This window comes from Lactuca sativa, chromosome 2 (assembly GCF_002870075.4).
Source record: "Lactuca sativa cultivar Salinas chromosome 2, Lsat_Salinas_v11, whole genome shotgun sequence".
Taxonomy (NCBI): Eukaryota; Viridiplantae; Streptophyta; class Magnoliopsida; order Asterales; family Asteraceae; genus Lactuca; species Lactuca sativa.
Window position 1 is genome coordinate 154972034 of NC_056624.2, and position 22339 is coordinate 154994372.

Consider the following 22339-nt stretch of genomic DNA (forward strand, 5'->3'; position numbering starts at 1 on the left):
CGCAGTAGACTACGAAATCTTCCGTTCCTTCAGGCAGAGATAGTACGGGAGCGCTACAGAGAGCTTGCTTCAAGGTTCGAAACGCAATCTCCTGTCGGTCTGTCCATTTGAATGGTACCCCCTTTTGCGTAAGTGAGGTAAGCGGCTTGGCGATCTTAGAGAAGTTTTGAATGAATCTCCTATAGTAGCCTGCTAGGCCTAAGAACTGACGAATTTCTGTGGGCGTGGTCGGAGTTGCCCATCCTTCCACAGCTTTGACCTTAGAGGGATCCACATGAATTCCGTCCTGGCTAACTACGTGGCCTAGGAAATTCACACTCCGGAGCCAGAACTCACACTTGGAGAGTTTGGCGTACAGCTTTTTCGATCGCAGAGTGTCTAGGACTTGTCGGAGATGTTGGCCATGCTCCTCTTTACTTCGAGAATAGACGAGGATGTCATCGATAAACACAATGACGAAGTTGTCAAGGAACGGTCGACAGATTCGATTCATTAGGTCCATAAATGTGGCAGGTGCATTTGTTAGATCGAAGGGCATTACGACGAATTCATAATGTCCGTAGCGGGTTCGGAAAGCGGTTTTAGGAATATCCTCTTCTCGGACTTTGAGTTGGTGGTATCCGGACCGTAGATCTATTTTAGAAAAATAACTAGCTCCTTGGAGCTGGTCGAATAGATCATCGATTCGTGGGAGTGGGTAGCGGTTTTTAACAGTGAGTTTATTTAACTCTCTGTAATCGATGCACATTCTGAAAGATCCGTCCTTCTTTTTGACAAAGAGCACCGGAGCTCCCCATGGCGAGTAGCTAGGTCGGATAAATCCCTTGTCCAGAAGCTCACTGAGTTGGCTGGACAATTCCTGCATTTCAGCAGGAGCCAACCGATAGGGTGATTTAGCGAGAGGAGTTGCTCCTGGAACGAGGTCGATTCGGAACTCAACCTGTCTCTCTGGAGGTACTCCTGGAAGATCTTCAGGGAACACGTCTAGAATTTCTCTCGCTACCGGAATATCTTGGATGTTAGTTTCTTCTTTGGTCTTGTCCACTATGTGAGCCAAGAACGCCAAGTTGTTCTTTCGCAGATGTTTTTGTGCCTTGATGCACGAGATGAGACGAAGATTCGGGCTGGGTTTGTCTCCGTAAATTACTAGGGCTTCGTGATTTGGGAGACGAAGGCGGACGGCCTTCTCATGGCACATAATCTCAGCATGGTGGGGGCTTAACCAATCCATGCCGATTATCACATCGAAACTCCTAATTGACACTGGCATTAGGTCTATTCGAAAGACGTGTTGGTTAAGGGTTAGGGTACATCCGGTGTAGATCTCCCTAGTGGATTCGGTTTTCCCATTGGCCATTTCCACCGTATAGGTTTCATTTAGCTTCTGGGGTTGTTGTTTTAATAAATGTTTAAACTTCTCGCTTACGAAACTTCGTTCCGCTCTGGTGTCAAATAAGATGCATGCATAAGTGTGGTTTAGGAGAAACGTACCGGTCACGACTGCGGGGTCCTGAACTGCCTCACCCTGACCCATAGTCAGCATCCTTCATGCTCCTCTGTTTCCTGAGTTGTTGTTAGGGCAATCTCGGTGGAAATGCCCCGTCCTTCCACACCCGAAGCAGGTGTGGCTAGGCCCTGCATTGTTGCCGCCGGCATTGGTGTTATTGTTATTGCGGTTGTTGTTGTTGTTGTTGTTGTTTCCCTGATTTTGATTCTGGGGAGGGTAAGCCCTGCAGAACCTTGCAGTGTGTCCCCTTCAGTTGCAACTGGTGCAATGGAATTCCCTGCATTCGTCGTGATTGTGGAAACCGCACTTATTGCATTTGGGAAGATTACCAGAATAGGATCTTGAAGCATTTGGAGCAGCTGAGGCTGGAGCATGTGGTGTGGCTGGAACCGGTACGGTGACAACGTTAACTGCCACTGTCTGCTGCTTTTTAGAGGCCTCGGGGCCCTGACGCCCCTTTCTCTTGTTGTTCCTCCCTTTCTTGCCATCACCCTCCTTTCTCTTCTCAGCCTCCACTGGCTTCTCGCCCTTCTTGTTGTTATGATCATACAACCTCTTCGCCAATCTCTTCGCACTGTCAAACGTTTCAGGGTTCGCAACTATCACATTCCCTTGAATGGGGGATGCCAGTCCCCAGATGAATCGTTCAATCTTCTTTCCTTCTGATGTGATCATACCCGGGCACAGCAGAGATAGTTCGCTAAATCTCGATATGTAGGCATCGATGTTCGCATTCTGCACAGTGAGGTTCCATAGCTCTTGCTCCATCTTCTGTATTTCGCCTCGTGGGCAGTACTCAGCCATCAACATTTCTTTCATTTCAGTCCATGGCATAGAGTTGGCTACAGGGAGCGTCATAGCTTCTACATGTCCGTTCCACCAGGTGAGCGCTTGATCGACAAGAGTGCAGGCTGCGAACTTCACCTTCATCTGCTCAGGGCATTCGCATATCTCGAATACCGACTCCACCTTCTCGATCCATCGCTTCAGAGTGATCACTCCTCCAGTGCCGTTGAAAGTTCGTGGTTTAGCGTTTGTGAAGTCCTTGTAGGTGCATGTTTTGGTGGGTCCTTGATTCGTCCCGTTGTTCGAACTTCCGGACCCTTGCCCGTTGCCTCCTCCGTTGTTCCCTCGGTGAAGTTGTGCCATAGCTACTGTGACTGCAGCAGACACGACTGCCTGGAAAGCAGTGGTGTCAACTTCGGGCGGGGTTGGTTCGGGATTTCTGCGAGTAGGTCGGAGAGGCATCTTCTTGTCACGAAACGGAAAGATGTTGAGTGTACGTGGTTTCGGTGAGGTTGTGATCCTACTAACTAGGGGTATGGTACGGACTTAAGTACTTCTATCATTTAGCACACAATCCTAGATTCGCAACACATAGCAAACACGTAAAAGTTCACTAATATTATCCTATGTCTCTTCCACTATTGCAGACTAAACATACGTTCTCTTTTTGGTGTTAAGGGGTATAGTTTTAGGTTCCCTAGCTATCCCGATCTCATCAAGACGTGTGTTAGTTTTACTTTGGAGAGAATGTAGTTGATCAGGCTACATTCACTCCTTGGTATCACTAAGAACAGTCCCGAATTAACCGAGATACCAGCATTATTGTGTTTGATTCGGCGTTATGTTCTTATTCCTAATGCAAGCAAACGTATTTTATTTACTTGTTTTGTTCAGAGTTATGTTAGTCCCTCTTTTTGGTTTATAGTTGCATATCAATGTGTGGCTCGACATGCTAGTTCACTATAAACAAAGCTCTGATACCAACCTGTCACACCCCCGAACCAGACGGCGGAAACGTTCGGGAGTTGTCGTGACTCAATTGAATACCATAACATTGAATATATATGAAACATAACAACATTCGTCACCATGCATTAATATAGTACAACCAGTAAAGTTTACATGAAGTACATTGTTTAAACATTACATTCCCAAAAATAAATTGTTCGATTCGTTAATAAGTAAACTGCAAGCCATCACTGAGTACATTTCCCTTTGATTCACTGGTTCCCTGAGAATACACGTATTTTGAAAAACATCAACATGTGAAATGTTGGTGAGTTCATAAGCGGTATTTGTAAAACAATGTTTCGTGTCGTTTGAAAACCACCAGAAAATCCGATATTTTCTGAAAAGGAAGGCTGTTGAAAATGTTTGTGAAGATCCATAGGTATGCTTGTTTGTTTCTATACTTGCAAAAATTGTTCATAAAACTTGTATATATTTTGAATCCGGATGTATTGAAAAACCCTAGGAAAACCCGATGTTTTCCTAATTCTTTGAGTTCCAGGAAGTTAAAATGAAACCATTGTAACGCGTGAAGTTATCAGTTCCAGGCGACGTCGGATTATTTTTGAGCATGATTAATTGCTATAAACATGCGTTACACAAACGACTAGTTTATAACTATACTAACGATCCCGTAGGCGTCGTCCGTACTAATCACGTTATCCGACCGCCCTGACTATGTGTAATCCCACATCCGAAGAGAAAGAGGGCACGAAGACCCCGATGACTCCATTAACCGGTTGGGAAAAAAAAGTACGAGGGGTCCCTGACCCGCCTCGCATGAAATGTCGACTTTACTAGAAATACCAAAGGACCCTTGGGGACCAACAGTATACAAGCCGTTGAAAGTCCTTTTACGCTGTGTTAGATCGGTAAAACCCAACACCTCGTAAGGTAGAAGTCTTCGGGCCTTAATATCAGGTCATTGGGCTAGCTAGGCCCAACAAACAAGATTTTACACTTTTGGGGCCCAAAGATGGTGCGTAGACGTCTGTGCACACTCGCATGTATATTGAATTCCCAAATGTTACTTGTATGAATCGAGGTATCGTCGCGTTAGTAGTTTCGGATTTTTATTGGTTCGAGACCGAACCAATTCGTTTAACAACGACTTTTTTTGGTATTGTTGTATATTGTATTTCGTCGATAGTCGCGGTGCCATTATTTTATCAAATTGCGTGTATTGAATTAGCCTTGAAAGTTTTCTGTTTTCAGCCCCTCATTGTTTGTAAAATTTACCTTTTCAACCCTTTTAATTAAATACTTTCTGGTTTGGTCCTTAAATCAATTTTCTTGACATTTTAACACCAAAAATTATTGAAATTAATATTTTTCAGCATATTTTTCATAGAAAACAGTTTAAGTCCCTGAAAATGCAGTTTTCTCGGTTATAACCCCTCTTTTTCGCAATTTTGACAATTTTGGCCCAAATGGTAAAATTTTTGCAACTTTGGTCCTTTTTAAATTTAAAAAGCATTTTAAACCTTTGAAAAGGACTTGGAACACTAATAGTCCACTGTTTTACAGAAAAACACAGTTTTGGCCCTCCAAAACAGAAAATCTCGCATAATGGGCCTCATTGGGCCGAAAATGTCATTTTTAGCCCATTAAGCTTGAAATTTATGTTTTTAATCCTCCAAATGAGTATATTTCCAGAAATTGTTTTATTGAAACTGTTTTGACACACCTCATCCATCAGAATTCGTGATATGTCAATTTGGGCCCTTAACTTTGTATTTTTCACATTTTAGGTCCAAAAATTGTGTTTTTAGCCTAAAGAAAATGTTACTAAGCCATTTAGCTATTTTTCTTGGAACACTTTGTATGTAGAAATATATTTGATGCTAGAATCATTTAACATAAAGTATATCTCGGTTTTGAGGGGTTTTATGGCTAGATCCAACATTATAACACACAAAAACACACATATAAGCATGGAAATCATACAAAGCATACAAAACCCATATAGATCTACACTTTCACTTGTATTCCCCCCCCCCCCATAAAACTCATAAAAACAGAAAATAGGGGGTATGAAGCTCACCTTAGGGTGTGATTTCGGTTTTTGAAGAAAAGATGGAAGAAAACTTGGTGATTTTTGGCCTTAGCACCCTTTTCTTGAAGATCTCGAGTTTGGTATGCTTCTAAGAGGTAAGATCACGATTTTGGCATGGATTAGGAAAAGATTTTGGTAACACAAAGAACCTAAGTCATAGATCCAAGCATAATCTTACCTTAGATGAAGAATTTGTGGAAGGATCCTCTTGAAAGCTTCCTAAATTTCGAGATCTTTGAGTGGAGAGGGAGGAAGTGTTCTTGAGTGTTCTAGAGAGAGTTTGAGAGATTTTTGGTGTATGTGTGTGTTACCCACGGCCAAAACAAGAAGAGAGAGGGAGAGAGAGAGAGAGTTGCATGGAGAAATGAGATTAGCATTGATATTTGAGGAGTATTAGCTTGGATAACCACCATGTAATAATGAGGTGGCATGCATTAAGTCATCTTCTCCCCTTTTCTTCTTGGATTTGGGCCTTGGGCCGAGAATGTGAAAGGAAAAAGGAAAATTTGGGCTTTTTGCCCCTAAGCCCAATATTAGAGTTAGTTTGGGTGAGTTTTAACATAAAAGAATATAGTATGATTTTTTTTACATTTTTGTTGGACTAGTTTAGGTTATTCATGGATCAAAGCTTTTAATTCATTTCATTCTAGGCCCAACATGGCCCAAAATGTTGAAATAAATTAATGTGGGTCCAATTAGAGCCCAATTAGGGTTCTAAGCCCATGATAGTCAAATTGGAAGCTTATTGGTCCATTTGGATCCAATAAGGGAGTTCTAGTCCAAGGTGGACCTAAACAAGAACTTCTAGGGTTTCCAATTGTTTGATGACTATTTGTAGTACTTGTATGATGTAGTTGATTGAAGTTTTTGATGTCATAATCATAGGTGTCAAACATGCTCTTAAGTTTTTGATTCACATTAACTTGAGTGTATAGATTACATGACACAAAATTTCCAGTTATGACATAAGATCTTACATAGCTTCCACATCACAACATTGTCCTGTCATGTATTTGGTAATCTGCTATATTGATGGTAATTAGCCAATTGGTTAACATTGCAACAATTTTTGGTTGATATTGCAACAATTTTGTTGATATTAAAAGAAATTTTGTTGATATTGCAATGTCAACCAATTGACTAGTTACCACCAATATAGCATGTTACGAAATAAATGACATGACAATATTGTGATGTAGAAGCCATGTCAAATCTTATGTGGTAGTATTGAGTTTCAAATATAAGTTTTGCATTGAACCCAATTTTACATATATTTTTAGGTCGATCCAATGGTTCAAAATCACTTAAAAATCAGAGAAAATGGTGTACTCATCCTTTTAGGTGACACCTTTTATTCAAATGTTTAATGTTTAATTCTCGTCAGATTATTTCTTCACAAATGACGTATAAAGGTCAATCTAGTGATTCAAACTCACTTAAAAGTCAGTGAAAATATCGTACTTACCTTTCAGGAGATGCTATTGTGGTTTAGAAGCTCGATTTATATAACAACTATATGAAGACCTCTACAAGGTCAATACATGAGAAGCTTATTGAGTTTGAACCACTAAATCGACCTTGTAGGGGTCTTCATTTATTTGTTGTACAAACCAAGCTTCTAAACTACAATAACATTTCCTGAAAGGATGATTATGTCATTTTCGTTGACTTGTAAGTGAGTTTGAATCATTGGTTTGAATTTCATTTACTTGTTGTACAAATCGAGCTTCTACTTCTAAACCACAATAACATCTCCTGAATCGGTGAGTTGGTTGATGTTGTAACAAAATTGTAAATGTAACAACATAATTGAGAAAAAAACTCGGTGTTAAAATCGAAATTTTATGGTAATATAGTGACTTTTTACAATTTGAAACTTAGTATCAAAATCGAAATTTTAGTAAACTTAGCGACTTTATTGTAATTCGGGAAACCTGGTTACCGAGAGAACAGAGAATACCGGTCATTTGGTTGATATTGCAACAAAATTATATATATAGTGACATAATTGAGAAAAAAATAACTTGTAAAAATCAAAATTTTACGGTAATATAATGACTTTTTTACAATTTATCTAAATTGAGTATTATTGTATTTATTAATATTTACATCAACTAAATAACAAAAAAACAAATAAAGTGGTTGAAGATTTGGGTGTATTCATTAAAGTGAAGGCATTCTACATTTCTACTCTATAAAATGCAACTCCCCTTCCAAATCCCCCAATCCAGAAAACATAGAAGATGTCGAGGGTAACAGATTTCATCAATCTCAACCTCAACCCCTCCACCATCATTGCAGAGTACATTTGGTCAGTTATTTTTTTTTATTGCAAATTGTTAGCTTTCAAATCGCAGTATTAATTTATTTCTGTTTATTTCTTGTAAATTATAGTAGCAAAGTTATGATTTTGTTTGACAAGGAAACGAATGTGTTTGACATGTTTTATGTCAGCGAGCATCAATATAATACTACTATTATAATCTTTTAATGAGTGTTTTGCTAGGAAATTACGATCAGTAGATAAGATAATCAATCATCAATGTATAAATGATCAAATACATAATATTTATAACATATGTGTATAAATTTTATAATCAAAATGCATTGTTCATACAAATATACATTTTTATTTATGTTTTAAAGTAGAAAGAGTTATACCAGCCATTATATTTTATTTTTACAACTTAAAAATAGAAAATTGTTTATGTAGTTCTTTTTTTTTTTATTTATTTATTTTTTACAACTTTGATACAAAACTCTTATTGTAACCCATATCGTTGCGATAATGCGATATACCTTCATCTTATAAAAACATTAAATACAACGTCATCAAAAACAATTTCTTATTTAACAAGACTATAAATTATTATTATTTTTTCATAAATTTGCTTAATGAGCATATTGACTATATAAATTATTGTTTTAACAAACTTGTTTAATGATAACATTCACTATAAAATGATATTTTCACAAAATTTGTTTCGTAATACTAATAGTATTGTTTGCAATACTTTATCTGGAAATGTATACGTGGAGACGATAAAGTTATTCATTACATGGCAACTTACCAATGACACATGTTAACTTAGTACAAAAGTGGTTGCCAAGTGTTTCTTCGGTGCACGCATGTGTAAATATAAATATGACAAAATAGTGAATATTTATTTTAGAAAATATAGTAGTAAAATCATTTTTTTGAGATTTTTATTACAATTTTATGATGAAGTCATCAGAATTCAAAAGACTCATTTATCACAAGAAAAGTTAATTAAAAATACAACTTTTCATATACATTAAAAAAAAGTTATATGCTTAATTTATCTAAAAAGTTATTACGATTCTTTTTAAAAGCCACTCATAGTTCTATTTTTTTTTTCATAAAAAAACTGTTTATATTAATTTTTTTCGAACATCATTTTTTTTCCAAGATACAATGTAACTTCTGACCAAACACTAAAACCAAAGAATTTTGATTTTATATAATTTGAAAATACCAAACCAATCCACTTTTTCATTTTTAGTTGCTTTTTTATTGGTTTGTTCATTAACATTTAAAATTGAACAAAAACATGCGAATTCTTGAAATCTAATTCTAGACAAGGCTGCATGCTTAATATTTTAGTTTCATAGAAATAAATTTATAACATATTTACTTAATTAAACATATAATAAAATGACATGAATTTTGTATTTTGGTTCTGTTCAATTTTTTGTTTCTTACATAAAAAACCAAAATGAACGAAAAGAATATGTTTTTATTAAACAAAAAACCAAACTGTTGGTTTTCGATTTCATTTTTTTTTTTTGCTATTTTTTCTGTATATTCCTATTAACCACCCTCATATATTTATTTTCAATCACAAGATATCCAACATATCTAATAAAGTAGAATCATGATTTGAAAACATATAGAAATTAAAGTATCCTCAAAAATAATATTTTCTATAATTTTTTGTCAATCACAAGATGTCAATACACCCAACATACTTGAAATTAGAGAAATAAAAGTTGGCGGTTAATATGGATGTACAAAACAAAAATAATAAAATAAAATCAAAACTGTAAAGATACCAAAAAAAAAAAAAACAAGAAAATTCAAAACCAAAAAGACCAAACTGTTTTAAAAAACTGATTATTTTTTTCGATTCAGTTTTATTTCTTATATATAAAAACTAAGAAAAAAAATGAACATAACAAAAGTACCAAAAACTGTCATTTTATGTTTTACTAATAAGCATGTGTTTGTCTCGTCTTGTATTATATTTTAGAAAATTATATGTTTTTATTAAATTTTAGCAACATTGTTGATAACAAACAAATAAAAAGAGCCCAGATAACAAAAAAAACTAATGGTTCGATATTTCCAAAGTAGAAAACTTTTTGTTGTCCAGTTTTTGTTTTAATAAAAAATGAAACCATTCTCATCATAATGGTTAACAAGCTATATTCCATTACTATCTGGACGGATTCAATTTGCTTGATACAAAATTTTTGATGCGGTGTAACGGTGTTAATTACTTCTTTTTGGAGTTCATGAAATTTGTGGAGTTCTTTTGTTTTTAGGTAGGTTGATATATTAACATTAATTCTCTAACATGGTATTCTTTTTTTTTTTTCCTATTGTTTTTAAGTTTCGCATTATTATATGTTCTTTCATAATAAAAATTAACTTTTCTATAATTTTTTTCTTCATAGGATTGGTGGATCTGGCCTCGACCTCAGAAGTAAAGCTAGAGTAAGCTCTCACGTTCAAGGAAAATCACGCAAAAGAAAATTTGTTATATCCTCTAATAAAATTATTTTACAAAAATATATAAAATTATCTTGAACCATTATGGAAATAAATATTTTTTTTGAATGCTTTAAGACACTTTCTACACCAATCGACGATCCACAAAAGCTTCCAAAATGGAACTACGATGGAAGTAGCACCGGTCAAGCCCATGGCAACGATACCGAAGTGATCTTACAGTGAGTGCACTAACATAACCCTATATTTTCCAAATTAAACCAACAATTTAATTTTAATTTAATTCTAACTTTTTTTTGTATAAATAAATTTCGGCATCTAACCAGATTTGTGATTAATTTGAAATGAGTGAACAGCCCACAAGCAGTTTTCAAGGATCCTTTCAGGAGGGGCAACAATATTTTGGTAAGTAGTTTGTGATTTTGTGAATATTTTCGTAACAATTATCAGTATCATCGATATTACATATAGAAAAAAAGAAAAATAAAATGTTATTTTATCTTTTGTTGTTGTCTAATTTTCCATCTTAATCCTTTTTCTTGTTTTTGATACATTTATTTTTTGATATTTGTCTGATCTACTGAATATAAGAATGGATAAGAACAAAAAGGATATTTGATTTTTTGAAAAAAAAAAACATTATAATCGACAACATTACCTTGAAGAACACAAAAATAGATAATTATGATATTCATTTTTGTACATGTCATCAATTACATGGTACAACAATTTTGTATATTTATCAATAAACATTACAAGACTATAAAATATAAGGCAATGGAAAATAAAAGATCTTCCTATTTTATCATATTATTTTATCTTCTTGCCTAGTAAATGATTGAAATGTGTAATGCAATTGAAATGTGTAATGCATTATTTTTTTCCTCGTCTCATCATTTGATTTTAACACTTCACGATTTGGTGAATATGAAAATAACTATGAATATTTAGTAAAAAGATATTGAACCTCTCTTCGGCAATATACAACCAGATTTTGGTATTTTTGTGGTTTAACTGTTTTTTATTTAATTAATAAAAAACGGATATTTTTGAATGAAATTTCCACTATGGATACAATCACCCTATCTACACGGCATCTTATGTAGTTCCTAAAATAAAACTTAATTTCTGAAATGGTTTCTCATTTACTCGTATATGTATAACATGTTTAACTGGTAAATGAGAAAGTCATTTTAGGAAACAAGATGATATTTTATAGAATACACATGATGCCATATAGTTAAGAGATAAGACATATTAGTTAAGAGATATGTTGGAATTTTTAAAAGACATATAATTTTCATTAATCGAAATAAAATATACGGGTTGAATTAAAATCTAGTGACTTTATATATATATATATATATATATATATATATATATATATATATATATATATATATATATATATATATATATATATATATATATATATTACCATATATAAAATATACTGTTATTTTATACATGTTACCATAAAATATATTATTATTTATTATATCGTGAAGGTCTTGTGCGACGCATACAACCCACTTGGGGATCCAATCTATACAAACAAAAGATTCGATGCAGCCAAAATTTTTGGCCATCCAGATGTCGTAGCAGAAGCTCCATGGTAGTTCTTATATTATTTGAATTCATATAATCTTTTCCAACATACTTTGATATACTTACTTTATGTAACGCTTCAAAAACTATTATTAAGATGTTATACAAATAATATCCTCAATACCTACGAATAATTAACCTTATTTGCTTTATAGGTTTGGACTTGAACAAGAGTACACCTTGTTGCAAAAAGATACCAAATGGCCTTTGGGGTGGCCTATAGGAGGTTTCCCAAGACCTCAAGTAAACATCAATAGTTTTTATTTAATTTTTCCTCGATCTTTTAACATAATTTTATTCTATTATACTTTTTAGTTTTTGATTCTTCAAATTAACATTCATTTACTATGTTGCAATTAGGGTCCATATTATTGTGGGGTTGGTGCTGAAAAAGCATTTGGACGTGACATTGTTGATGCTCACTACAAGGCATGTCTTTATGCTGGTATTACTATAGGTGGAGTCAATGCTGAAGTTATGCCTGGTCAGGTAATTAAATTAATTATTCTTTAAGTTTGAATAAAATCGTAAACTTTAGATTTTCATTTTGATTCAAGAAATTATATCTAATATGTATATTTTTCCAAATGTGAAAGTGGGAGTTTCAAGTGGGACCTTCAGCCGGAATAACTGCTGCTGATGAGCTATGGGTTGCTCGTTATATTCTAGAGGTGATTCAATCATTTCTTCAAGATTTACGTTTACATCTTTTGAAAACTCTAGATTAGTTAGTAAGTTTTTGATCAAAGAATGTTTATGATTATGATTTAACAGCGGGTTGCTGAAATTGCTGGAGTGATTGTCTCGTTTAATCCAAAACCAGTTCCGGTTAGATTTATGTTTTGAAAACCCTACTTCATATATTGTTTTTTAAACATAGGTAATCATTTTTCATCTATGGTTTTCAAATAATTGCAATAGGGTGATTGGAATGGAGCAGGAGCTCATACTAACTATAGGTATATTATATATATCATATACCAAATGTTACTTTTATATAGTTAATAGTTTAGCTAGGCTAATATTATTATGTGTAAAAAATATTAGCACAAAATCAATGAGGAAAGAGGGTGGATATGAGGCTATCCAAAAGGCTATTGAAAAGCTCGGGCTTAGGCATGAAGAACACATTGCTAGTTATGGCGAAGGCAATGAACATCGTCTCACTGGTCTTCATGAAACCGCTGACATCAACACATTTTCTTGGGTACGAGAAATAAAAAAATCTTTGCCTTTTAACTTTTTAGTAAGATACAAAAGGTTATCCTATAAAATTTATCGATAAATGTAAGAAGAACTATTGCCAAAAACTCATAATCAAGTCATTTTTATTGTCACAACAATTAAACTCGAGACAATTTGATCGTTAACATATATGTGAGATATATTTTGTGTTTCACAGGGAGTTGCAAAGCGTGGTGTGTCTATTCGGGTAGGGAGAGAAACTGAGAAAGAAGGAAAAGGGTATTTTGAGGACCGAAGGCCCGGGTCGAATATGGATCCGTATGTGGTTACCTCTATGATTGCTGAAACCACCATCTTGTGGAAGCCTTGAGTTTGTTCTTTGGTTTGGAGTTGAACTAATAATGTTTGTGTTTCTAGTCTTAAATAAAGTGGGCTTTGTCCCATATGTCACCTTTTTTAAAGATTGATTTGTGGTGCAAACAAATAATACATGGAATATCATGCATGTATTTTCTATTATTACGGAAGCTAGGTCAAAAGGGAAAGTTTTCAGTAAATTGAAGAAATCATATTTTATTTCTTACATTGCATTGACCAATAACAATACGGCCTTTTGGCTATCCCATTAAAAAACTAAACTGTTTAACATTCAAACATCTTTATATTGCTTATACTTACCACTTTGTCTAATCTTATAAGCAATACAATTCAAATCTTAACACACATATTAGATACATACATAAATTAAATAATTAAACATTAAAATAAATGAAAGAAAAGATAAGATGAATACTAAAGGGGTAAATCAGTCATTTCACATTAAATATGTACCAACTCCAATTTTTTAGAAACCGGTTTGAATCGGCCGTCGAACCAGTTGGACCGAGAATGGGGGGAGGGACCGATTCAACTATCACCAGTTTTATGTCGATTTATGAAACAGATTGAACCGGCCGGATTTTAGAAAATTTTGGTTGTATTGGTCAAAATAAACCGGTTAAACCGAATAAAAACACATAGAAAAGAACCATTTGTATAATAAACTTTGGTGATTTTTTTCAGATATATTTTGTTTTCTTTAAATTAAAACACATGATAAATGTTATAAATTTTTTTGATATGCTTGTATTCATTTAAAACTATGTTTTTGTTTCGGTATTATACTTTATTTTATTTTTAACGTATATTGATTGATGAAAAATACTAAATTTATCGTTATGTGTTATTTTAATGTATTTAAATTTATCTACAATTTATTTTTATGTGTATTTTAAATATTTGAACTTTTAAACCTTAAATTCATGATTTATATATGTATATACGTGTAGAAAAATAGAAAAAAATTGAAAATTATAGAAACAGTTTGACCTCATTGTTGAACCGATTAAACCGGAAACCAATCACCATACCGGTTATACTAAAAAACCGGTTTTTAAAACATTGATAAATCCATAACCAAATATGTCCATAAAAACATTCTTTGTATATCGTTTTTTAAAAGGACTAAAAAGGCATTCTTTGTATATTGTTTTTTAAAAGGACTAAATTCACACATGTCTCTTAAATAGAAGAATTATTTTTGTGGTCTCCTCTAAAAGTTAGGATGAAAGATACAGAAAAGTAGTAGAAATATAGCCGTCATTTCCATTTTCCCATATACATTAATAATCCCTTCATTAGGTTCAAGTGTGCAAGTTTGGTCTCTTAAAATTTAAAATATATTATAGATTTGCAAGTTTGGTCTCTTAAAGATTGTTGTTTTATAACAAAATCAACAACCAACTATTTCAGATTTCCAATTAAATCCATGATTTTTCTTGTTCACTGCGCCTTTAAAATGACCCTTTTAACCTAACTAGGCAAGAGTAAGTTCCTTAACTAGAAGACACTTTTCACGAAGGACCAAAAACTGAAATGTTTTATAAGGCGATGAAAATTTACATATTCGAGCATAATCCAGGGACTATTATTATAATTGTGAAAGTTTTGTTCCATCTCGTCACTTTCCTGTGTGTAACCTATCCAACGTCACCATTCAAGATTCTAAGGATTAGCATTTCCGTGTAAAATTACAGCATCTATTATAAACAAATTAACATTCGCTCTTTTACATATGAACGCGTCATGAATCATGAATGGAAGATTTCAATGTCAAATGCAAGAAACATCCACGTTTATTCAGGGTGTCGTATCAGCTGAAGGCTAGATTATATATATATACATATAATTCGCTACTAATACCTTCATCGATATCAATTCTATTTCTTCAATCTCAGATTTCTCTTCACATAAAATCTTAATCAGGGTTTCCATTTTTTTGTAATTATCGATGGCTGTAGTATTTGAGACTGCATTACAACTTGTATTGGGTGAATTAAAGGAAACAGTACATGTTGTAGGGCAGATTATACAAACTCACAGATTCAAAAGCATTCTCAAACGCCTTGCAAAAACCCTAAAAAGCATCGAGCAGGTATTTTATGAAAGCTGGAGGTTAAGCAAGGTGTTGGATCGTCCTCAGAAAGAGACGATAAAGTTCATCTCTTATCTGTGGAATGCCATAAAGATCGTTGTCAAATGCTCCAGCATCAAGTATCAGACCATGAACAAAAAAGTTCTTCATTCAAATAAGCTGACGCGTTTGAACAACGAGCTCTTGAGGTTCTTTCAGATTCATGTGCAGGCGAAAACGATGATGAATTCAATTAAGATTTACGGTTTGGCAGACAATTCAGTTGTTACCTTTTCTTCTGCGGGTGGATATTCGAGTACATGTAGTGTTTATCCTGGTCAACTACTCAATCTTCCATTGACAGATTCTTTCGCTAACCTAACAAGTATCAGATTCGAACATGTTTCATTTTCTTCCTCTATTCAACCACTCTTCAGTTTGCCATTTCTTCAAAAACTTTCCTTTGTTATGTGTGAGATAGGTGATGCTTTGATGAACGGCGTCACAGAATCAAATCTCACAGATCTGGAATTTGATTGTTGTTATGATCTGAGGGAACTACCTTCAGGAGTATGTAATCTTGTTCATCTCCAGAATCTCAGCATCACCAATTGCCATGAGCTGGATGCTCTTCCTAAAAATTTGTGGAATCTTTCCAAGCTTCAGATCCTGAACCTCCATTGTTGCACAAAACTACAAGAATTACCAGAATCAATTGGACGTCTTCATAATCTGAGCTTCCTTGATCTATCTGATTGTTTGAGTATAAGTCTATTACCAGATGAAATTGGGGAACTATGCAGCCTGAGAGTGGTTAAGATGAGCGGTGTCCATGGGTTACCGGAGTTGCCGGAGTCCATGAGCAAATTGTTGCAGTTGGAAGAAGTGATATGTGATGAAGAGACGTCGTATTTGTGGATGGATTATGAAAGTGATCTGAATAATTTGAAGATAAACGTTGTTGAAGATGACAGACTTGAAAGCTTTATGAAAATTGTTCACTGATCAGTTCTCTTGATCCTTCATTGTCATTCTGTAAATTGTGGGATTGTTCTTTAATTAACTTGAAGAGTCATTTGTTTTCATCTTATAAAATCATTGTATATACTGTAAATTTAAAAACTAATTAACTAAAGAATCTATATATACGTATATTCATCAATCAAAGATATATTAGATGTTTATGTTTAATGCTCTTGAGGGCCATAGTCATATCTACAATCCTTCATGTTATGAGTGTAATCTTTTTAGAGATGTCATTTTGTTGGTTTAATCTATGGCATATAAATTATATCAAGTATCGTATTTGCACTCTCATAATTATATTAGTTATATGTAAATAAAATTAACTAATCTAAACTTATATAGGGCTATTTTGTTCCTTTTATTTGGAATGCTACTCAAAACATAGCATGCATTAACATGCCCTCTCCTAAAAAATCCGCAATACCAGTTTTGTAAAAAACATTCGACGTTGGTTAGTCGGTAGACTGCGGTTAAGAGATTAATCGGTTAGGCGATGATTAACGGAGACCATAAATTGTTAATTCGTTGAATTTTAAAAATTTTAATATTTTTAATATCATAACAAAGTTTGTAAATACTACTAATATCATAACAAAAATGTTATCATAACAAAAATGTTAAACATCACGTTGATATTTTCTTTCAAAACTCAAAATTTTCATTCGATATTCCATTTCACTATGTTATGTATGGAGTTCGTAGTCTTATGAATGATACCAACTAATGAGAGTATTGGAGATTCATATATTCCCCTTCCCAAGATATCAATTATAATAGGTTTAATTCAATTACCTAATCTTATAATTTTTTTAACTGCTAAAATATTTTATTCAAAAACAGACTAGTAAGGACATAGTAAAAATTTACACATAAAAAAAAGGGTTTTGAAGCCAATTAGGCCAAAAATTTTAGAACTACATTTTGTACCTTTAAACCAAAGAAGAAGCATTATAATTAACAAAATCCAAGATGTGCTATTTCTTGAAACTCTATCGCCAAACAGGAAGTCATTTCCAAATCATCTTAGCATGTAAAGATTTATACATAGCAAAACCGAATGCAATTGACAGTAAACGCAACAACATACATTTTATTTTCTAAGGAGTGCAATGGAGATCACACACATTACTATGTATAATTCCAAAACAACCTAAATTTTTTTAAGCTGGTTCACCTTCTCTCCTTCGTTACAACATAGGTTGTTCCAATCCCCGATGAAAATATTCCAAAACTTAAGTCATTAATAAATTGATGTTTTGTAACTTTTGTAAACATTCAAGTACTACATTTTTTTAGTATTGATGTCAAATGTTAGAATTAATCTATCTTTTGACATTTCATGTATTCTTCAAACGTTAACATCACCCAATCTAGCTAGCATGTCAAAGCATGAAGTCACCGATTTTAGAAGAAAAAGAAGACATAAAAAAATAATTATCAACATTCTATTGCAGAAATAACCAATCAAGTAAAACACACCTTATCGAGATAAGATATAGTGATATACCAATCCGATTTATAAACGTGTTTATATCCTACACTTTTCAAACACCAACGGATACAAATTTCTTTTGAATTCTTGGTGAAAACAATACATTAGATAAATTAATTGCTTTTCGAGAGGTAAATTCCATACAAACATTTCCAATTCCATACATTGGTGAACTCGACTTATTTACGATATTTAGCAAAAATTCATCTTCAATAGGTTTCAATTTCTCGAACCAACATTGATCTTTGCAAATACGACTTGTTGCCCTAAATCCAATGCGTGTATATAAAAAGACTCGAACAAGTGAAACATAATTCTGGACATATTTGTCAAAATTAAATAAAATATGGACTCCTTTTGGTGTAGCTTGGTCCTTAGACTCTTATCGACTTCCACTTGTTCTAGTAGGATTATTATTAAACTTAACATGCCACTCATTCTTAAAATGGCCCCTTTTTGGCATCTCTAACAAAACAAAACCTTTAGATTTTTGTCGGAATTTCCATGGACATCAAATTTATGTTTACTGCCAATTCCTTTGGTGTTTGAGTTAGTTTTCTTGTTTGAAACCCGATACGGAATAGGATGGACCGGTAACTCCAGTTTGGAATGCAATGTTCCGAAGCTAGTGGTCAATTTTCAAATAATAATAATAATAATAATAATAAAATTGGTTAGTTTACTTAATTTCTCGTTATATTTATGCATAATGTTTATATGTATATTTGTGTGTTCATATATAAATGGGTTATATTTAAACCCAAATCAAAGGACTTATTACAAAAAATTAATAACCATTACCTTTAATTTAATATATGTCTTGACCAAACCTATATATCATTTTCAACAATCATCCTTATGTTATTGGAAATTTTCTCAAGATTCCCTTGTCCCTTGTCTTCACTTAAACGTTATATAGTTAAGAAATATAAAGTATGCATCAAAATGAGTGAAGGTTAAAGTTTGAGCTTAGCCCCAATTTGTCTTTGTTGTTATGGGATTTAAATTCTCCAAATAGGTGCGAGTTAAAATGATATGTGAAGTGATAGAAAAGTTAATATTCTATGTTTTAATATAAATACCTTTTTCAAAAGGAATGTGCTACCCTTTTCAAAAGGAATGTGCTTTTAAATTGACATATTTAACCCCAAATAGGTGTGAGTTAGGTAGTGACGAATAAGAGGACTCAATTAGGAGAAACATAGCATAAAGGACTAAAAGTTAAAATGATATGTAAAGTGATGAAAATTTATATATTCTATCATAATCCAAGGACCATCCTTGTAGTTGTGTAAATTTTCGTTCCATCCTGTTTCTTTCCCCAAATTCCGACAGAAAACAAACCCTCGCACATTTACGTACCTAATATGAACGCGTCGATGGAAGGTTCAATCTCAACCTGCAAGAAACATCGTCGTTGATTTCGAATCAACTGCAGGCTAGATTACATATATATACATGTTATTCAGTAGTAACACCTTCATCGAACTCAATTCTATTTCTTCAATCCCAGATTTCCCTTCACAGTTCACAAAAATTCTTAATCAGGTTTTCAACATTTTTGTGTAATTATCGATGGCTGTAGTATTCCAGAATGCATTACAGTTTGTATTGGGTGAATTACAGAAAGCAGTAGATGTTATTGGGCAGATTGTACAAGCTGCCAGATTTAAACGCCTTCTCAAACGCCTTGAAAATACCCTTAAAAGCATCGAGCTGGTATTTTATGAAAGCTGGAGATTAAGCAAGGTGTTGGATCGCTCTGAGAAAGAGACGATAAAGTTCATCTCTTATCTGAGGAATGCCACAGAGATTGTTCTCAAGTGCTCGAGCATCAAGTATCGGACCATGAACAAAAAAATTCTTCATTCAAGTAAGCTGATTCGATTGAACAACGAGCTCTTGAGGTTCTTCCAGATTGATGTGCAGGAGAAAACGATGAACACTAATATGACGTATTCAATCGCGATTTCCGGATTGGAAGACAATTCATCAGTTGTTGCATTTTCTGCAGATGGATATTCGAGTACGTGCAGTGTTTATGCTGGCCAACTACTCAATCTTCCATTGACAGATTCTTTCGCTAACCTAACAAGTATCAGATTCGAACATGTTTCGTTTTCTTCCTCTATTCAACCACTCTTCATATTGCCATTTCTTCAAAAACTTTCCTTTGTTATGTGTGAGATAGGTGATGCTTTTAAGAACAGTGTCACAGATCAGTCTCCTTATATTCCATCAAATCTCATTGATCTGGAATTTGATTGTTGTTATGATCTGAGGGAACTACCTTCAGGAGTATGTAATCTTGTTCATCTCCAGAATCTCAGCATCACCAATTGCCATGAGCTGGATGCTCTTCCTAAAAATTTGGGTAATCTTTCCAATCTTCAGATCCTGAACTTCCATTGTTGCACAAAACTACAAGAATTACCAGAATCAATTGGACGTCTTCATAATCTGAGCTTCCTTGATCTATCTGATTGTTTGAGTATAAGTCTATTACCAGATGAAATTGGGGAACTATGCAGCCTGAGAGTGGTTAAGATGAGCGGTGTCCATGGGTTACCGGAGTTGCCGGAGTCCATGAGCAAATTGTTGCAGTTGGAAGAAGTGATATGTGATGAAGAGACGTCGTATTTGTGGATGGATTATGAAAGTGATCTGAATAATTTGACGATAAACGTTGTTGAAGATGACAGGTTTGAAAGCTTTATGAAAATTGTTGAGTAAGTTGTAGGACTCTTGATCCTTCATAGTTCATAGTTATTCAAAGTGTAAATTGTGGGATTATTCTTTAATTAAATATCTTGAAGAGTCAGAATTTTTATTCTCATGTGTTTTCATATTATAAAAGCACTGTATATTGTAAATTTCCAAACTAAATAAAGAATCTATATATACATCCGATCAAAGATATATTAGATGGCTATGTTCCACGTAAATTTCCAAACTATATATACATCCGATCAAAGATATTTATGCGGTTTTCTCAAAACCTATGTCGACGACATGTCGTCGGTATAGGTTGTGTAAATTATAATTTTCATTTATTTATATTCTATGGTGTAGAAAAGAGAAACGATGCCGTTTTTGGGAAAGCAATCCCGACGACAATTCATTGGCATAAAATGTGGCGATCCATGTGAACTCTATCCCGATGATAAGTCATCAGCACATATATTTTTGTTTAACTATATACTTATTTGCGAGAAATACAATAAGCTGAAGTTTTCTTAAACCCTATACTGACGACTTGTCGTAACATGAACAAAATGGATCAGTCGAGTTGATTTGCAGCGCTGCACCCAACATGCTTTCTCTCTCGATCTCTCTCTCTCAACGACGATCGACGTCGATGACACCCCTTCGGCCATTCTCCTTCACCAACGATCACAAGTAAGTTTTATACCACTCATCATTTTTTATTTCTCTCTTTTTTAGGTTGAATTTGAGATATTGGTGAATGGTTTTCTATTAAGGAAAAACGATATCTTTTGCATTTGGTAATTTGATGTTGTCATTATACTGTTGGGCCTATCCTAGACTAAATTAATGTGTTCAATTCATAGTCTAATGATGTTATCATCAAATTGGAAATCGAGAAACAAAATCTTAACCATGAGATTGACTCGTATACATGTCTCGTGTCCATACGATATCTTACAGAACGAAGGAATAACCGATCGCTTATCATAGGGTTGATTTTTGATTTGATCAGAGTTTAGCAATGAATTTGGAAAGAAATATTTGTTGGTTATCAAAGACTATATTTGCAATTGTATTTGAAGACTTATCTAAGTGGGAGACCATTGGATTAAGGTGTTCGAGGTCTTAACTAACTTACTATAATGTTAGTAAATAAAGGTAAAGTTCTTTTTAGGTTGCCATCATAACCAGAAAATAGAAATGACTGATATTGAGAGAGAGAGAGAAAGACAAAATGATATGTTAATATATTATATGATTAATTTATTAATTAGAAATAGTTAATAATTAACTAAGAATTTATCAATATTAACTAGAAATTAATTTTGGATTAATTAGAATTAATTATAGGTTCAAGGTTTGAATTGTAATTGTTCAATAGTTGAGCAAAGGAGGAAATTATAGAACCTCCCTTGAGATTCTAGAAGCCTAATGTATCAGATAAGGAAACTAATTTGAATCAAATTAAAATCCTATGATTTTAATATTCAAATCTAGGGTTTCTAGGTTATCTGACAATTATATATAGGGATCATATCCCTTGCAAAACCGACCCCCTACACATATAAATAGAGAATTTGGATTTCTCCTACCGCCTTCCTCCATATTTTGATCCTATGGTTTTTCCTAGGGTTTGGGTGTAAACCATTAGAGGCTTCCACATTATTGGAGCTAGATTTCCAATAAGGTTTTCAAGAGAGTTGTTTGCATCATTAGATTGTTGCAAAAGGTATGTGTTCTAGCCTTATGTTTTTCGA

At 33.7% G+C, this 22339-nt stretch overlaps 2 protein-coding genes and 1 pseudogene across 2 annotated transcripts; all 3 read left to right on the forward strand.

The window, feature by feature from the left end:
* Positions 1-7542: 7542 nt before the first annotated feature.
* Positions 7543-13462, forward strand: LOC111883468 (glutamine synthetase nodule isozyme-like; annotated as a pseudogene).
* A 1692-nt stretch (positions 13463-15154) lies between these two features.
* On the forward strand, positions 15155-16538 carry LOC111883453 (probable disease resistance protein At5g66900). The gene has a single exon (XM_023879786.3). It carries the CDS (start codon positions 15233-15235, stop codon positions 16358-16360), a length of 1128 nt encoding a protein of 375 aa, XP_023735554.2. The 5' UTR covers positions 15155-15232; the 3' UTR covers positions 16361-16538.
* A 2669-nt stretch (positions 16539-19207) lies between these two features.
* On the forward strand, positions 19208-20792 carry LOC128132208 (probable disease resistance protein At5g66910). Its single transcript, XM_052768467.1, has one exon. It carries the CDS (start codon positions 19449-19451, stop codon positions 20604-20606), a length of 1158 nt encoding a protein of 385 aa, XP_052624427.1. The 5' UTR covers positions 19208-19448; the 3' UTR covers positions 20607-20792.
* The last annotated feature ends 1547 nt before the right edge of the window (positions 20793-22339 follow it).

Excerpts from the sequence above, each read along its gene's own strand:
- LOC111883453 (XM_023879786.3), top strand. The coding sequence starts at position 15,233 with ATGGCTGTAGTATTTGAGACTGCATTACAACTTGTATTGGGTGAATTA.
- LOC128132208 (XM_052768467.1), top strand. The coding sequence starts at position 19,449 with ATGGCTGTAGTATTCCAGAATGCATTACAGTTTGTATTGGGTGAATTA.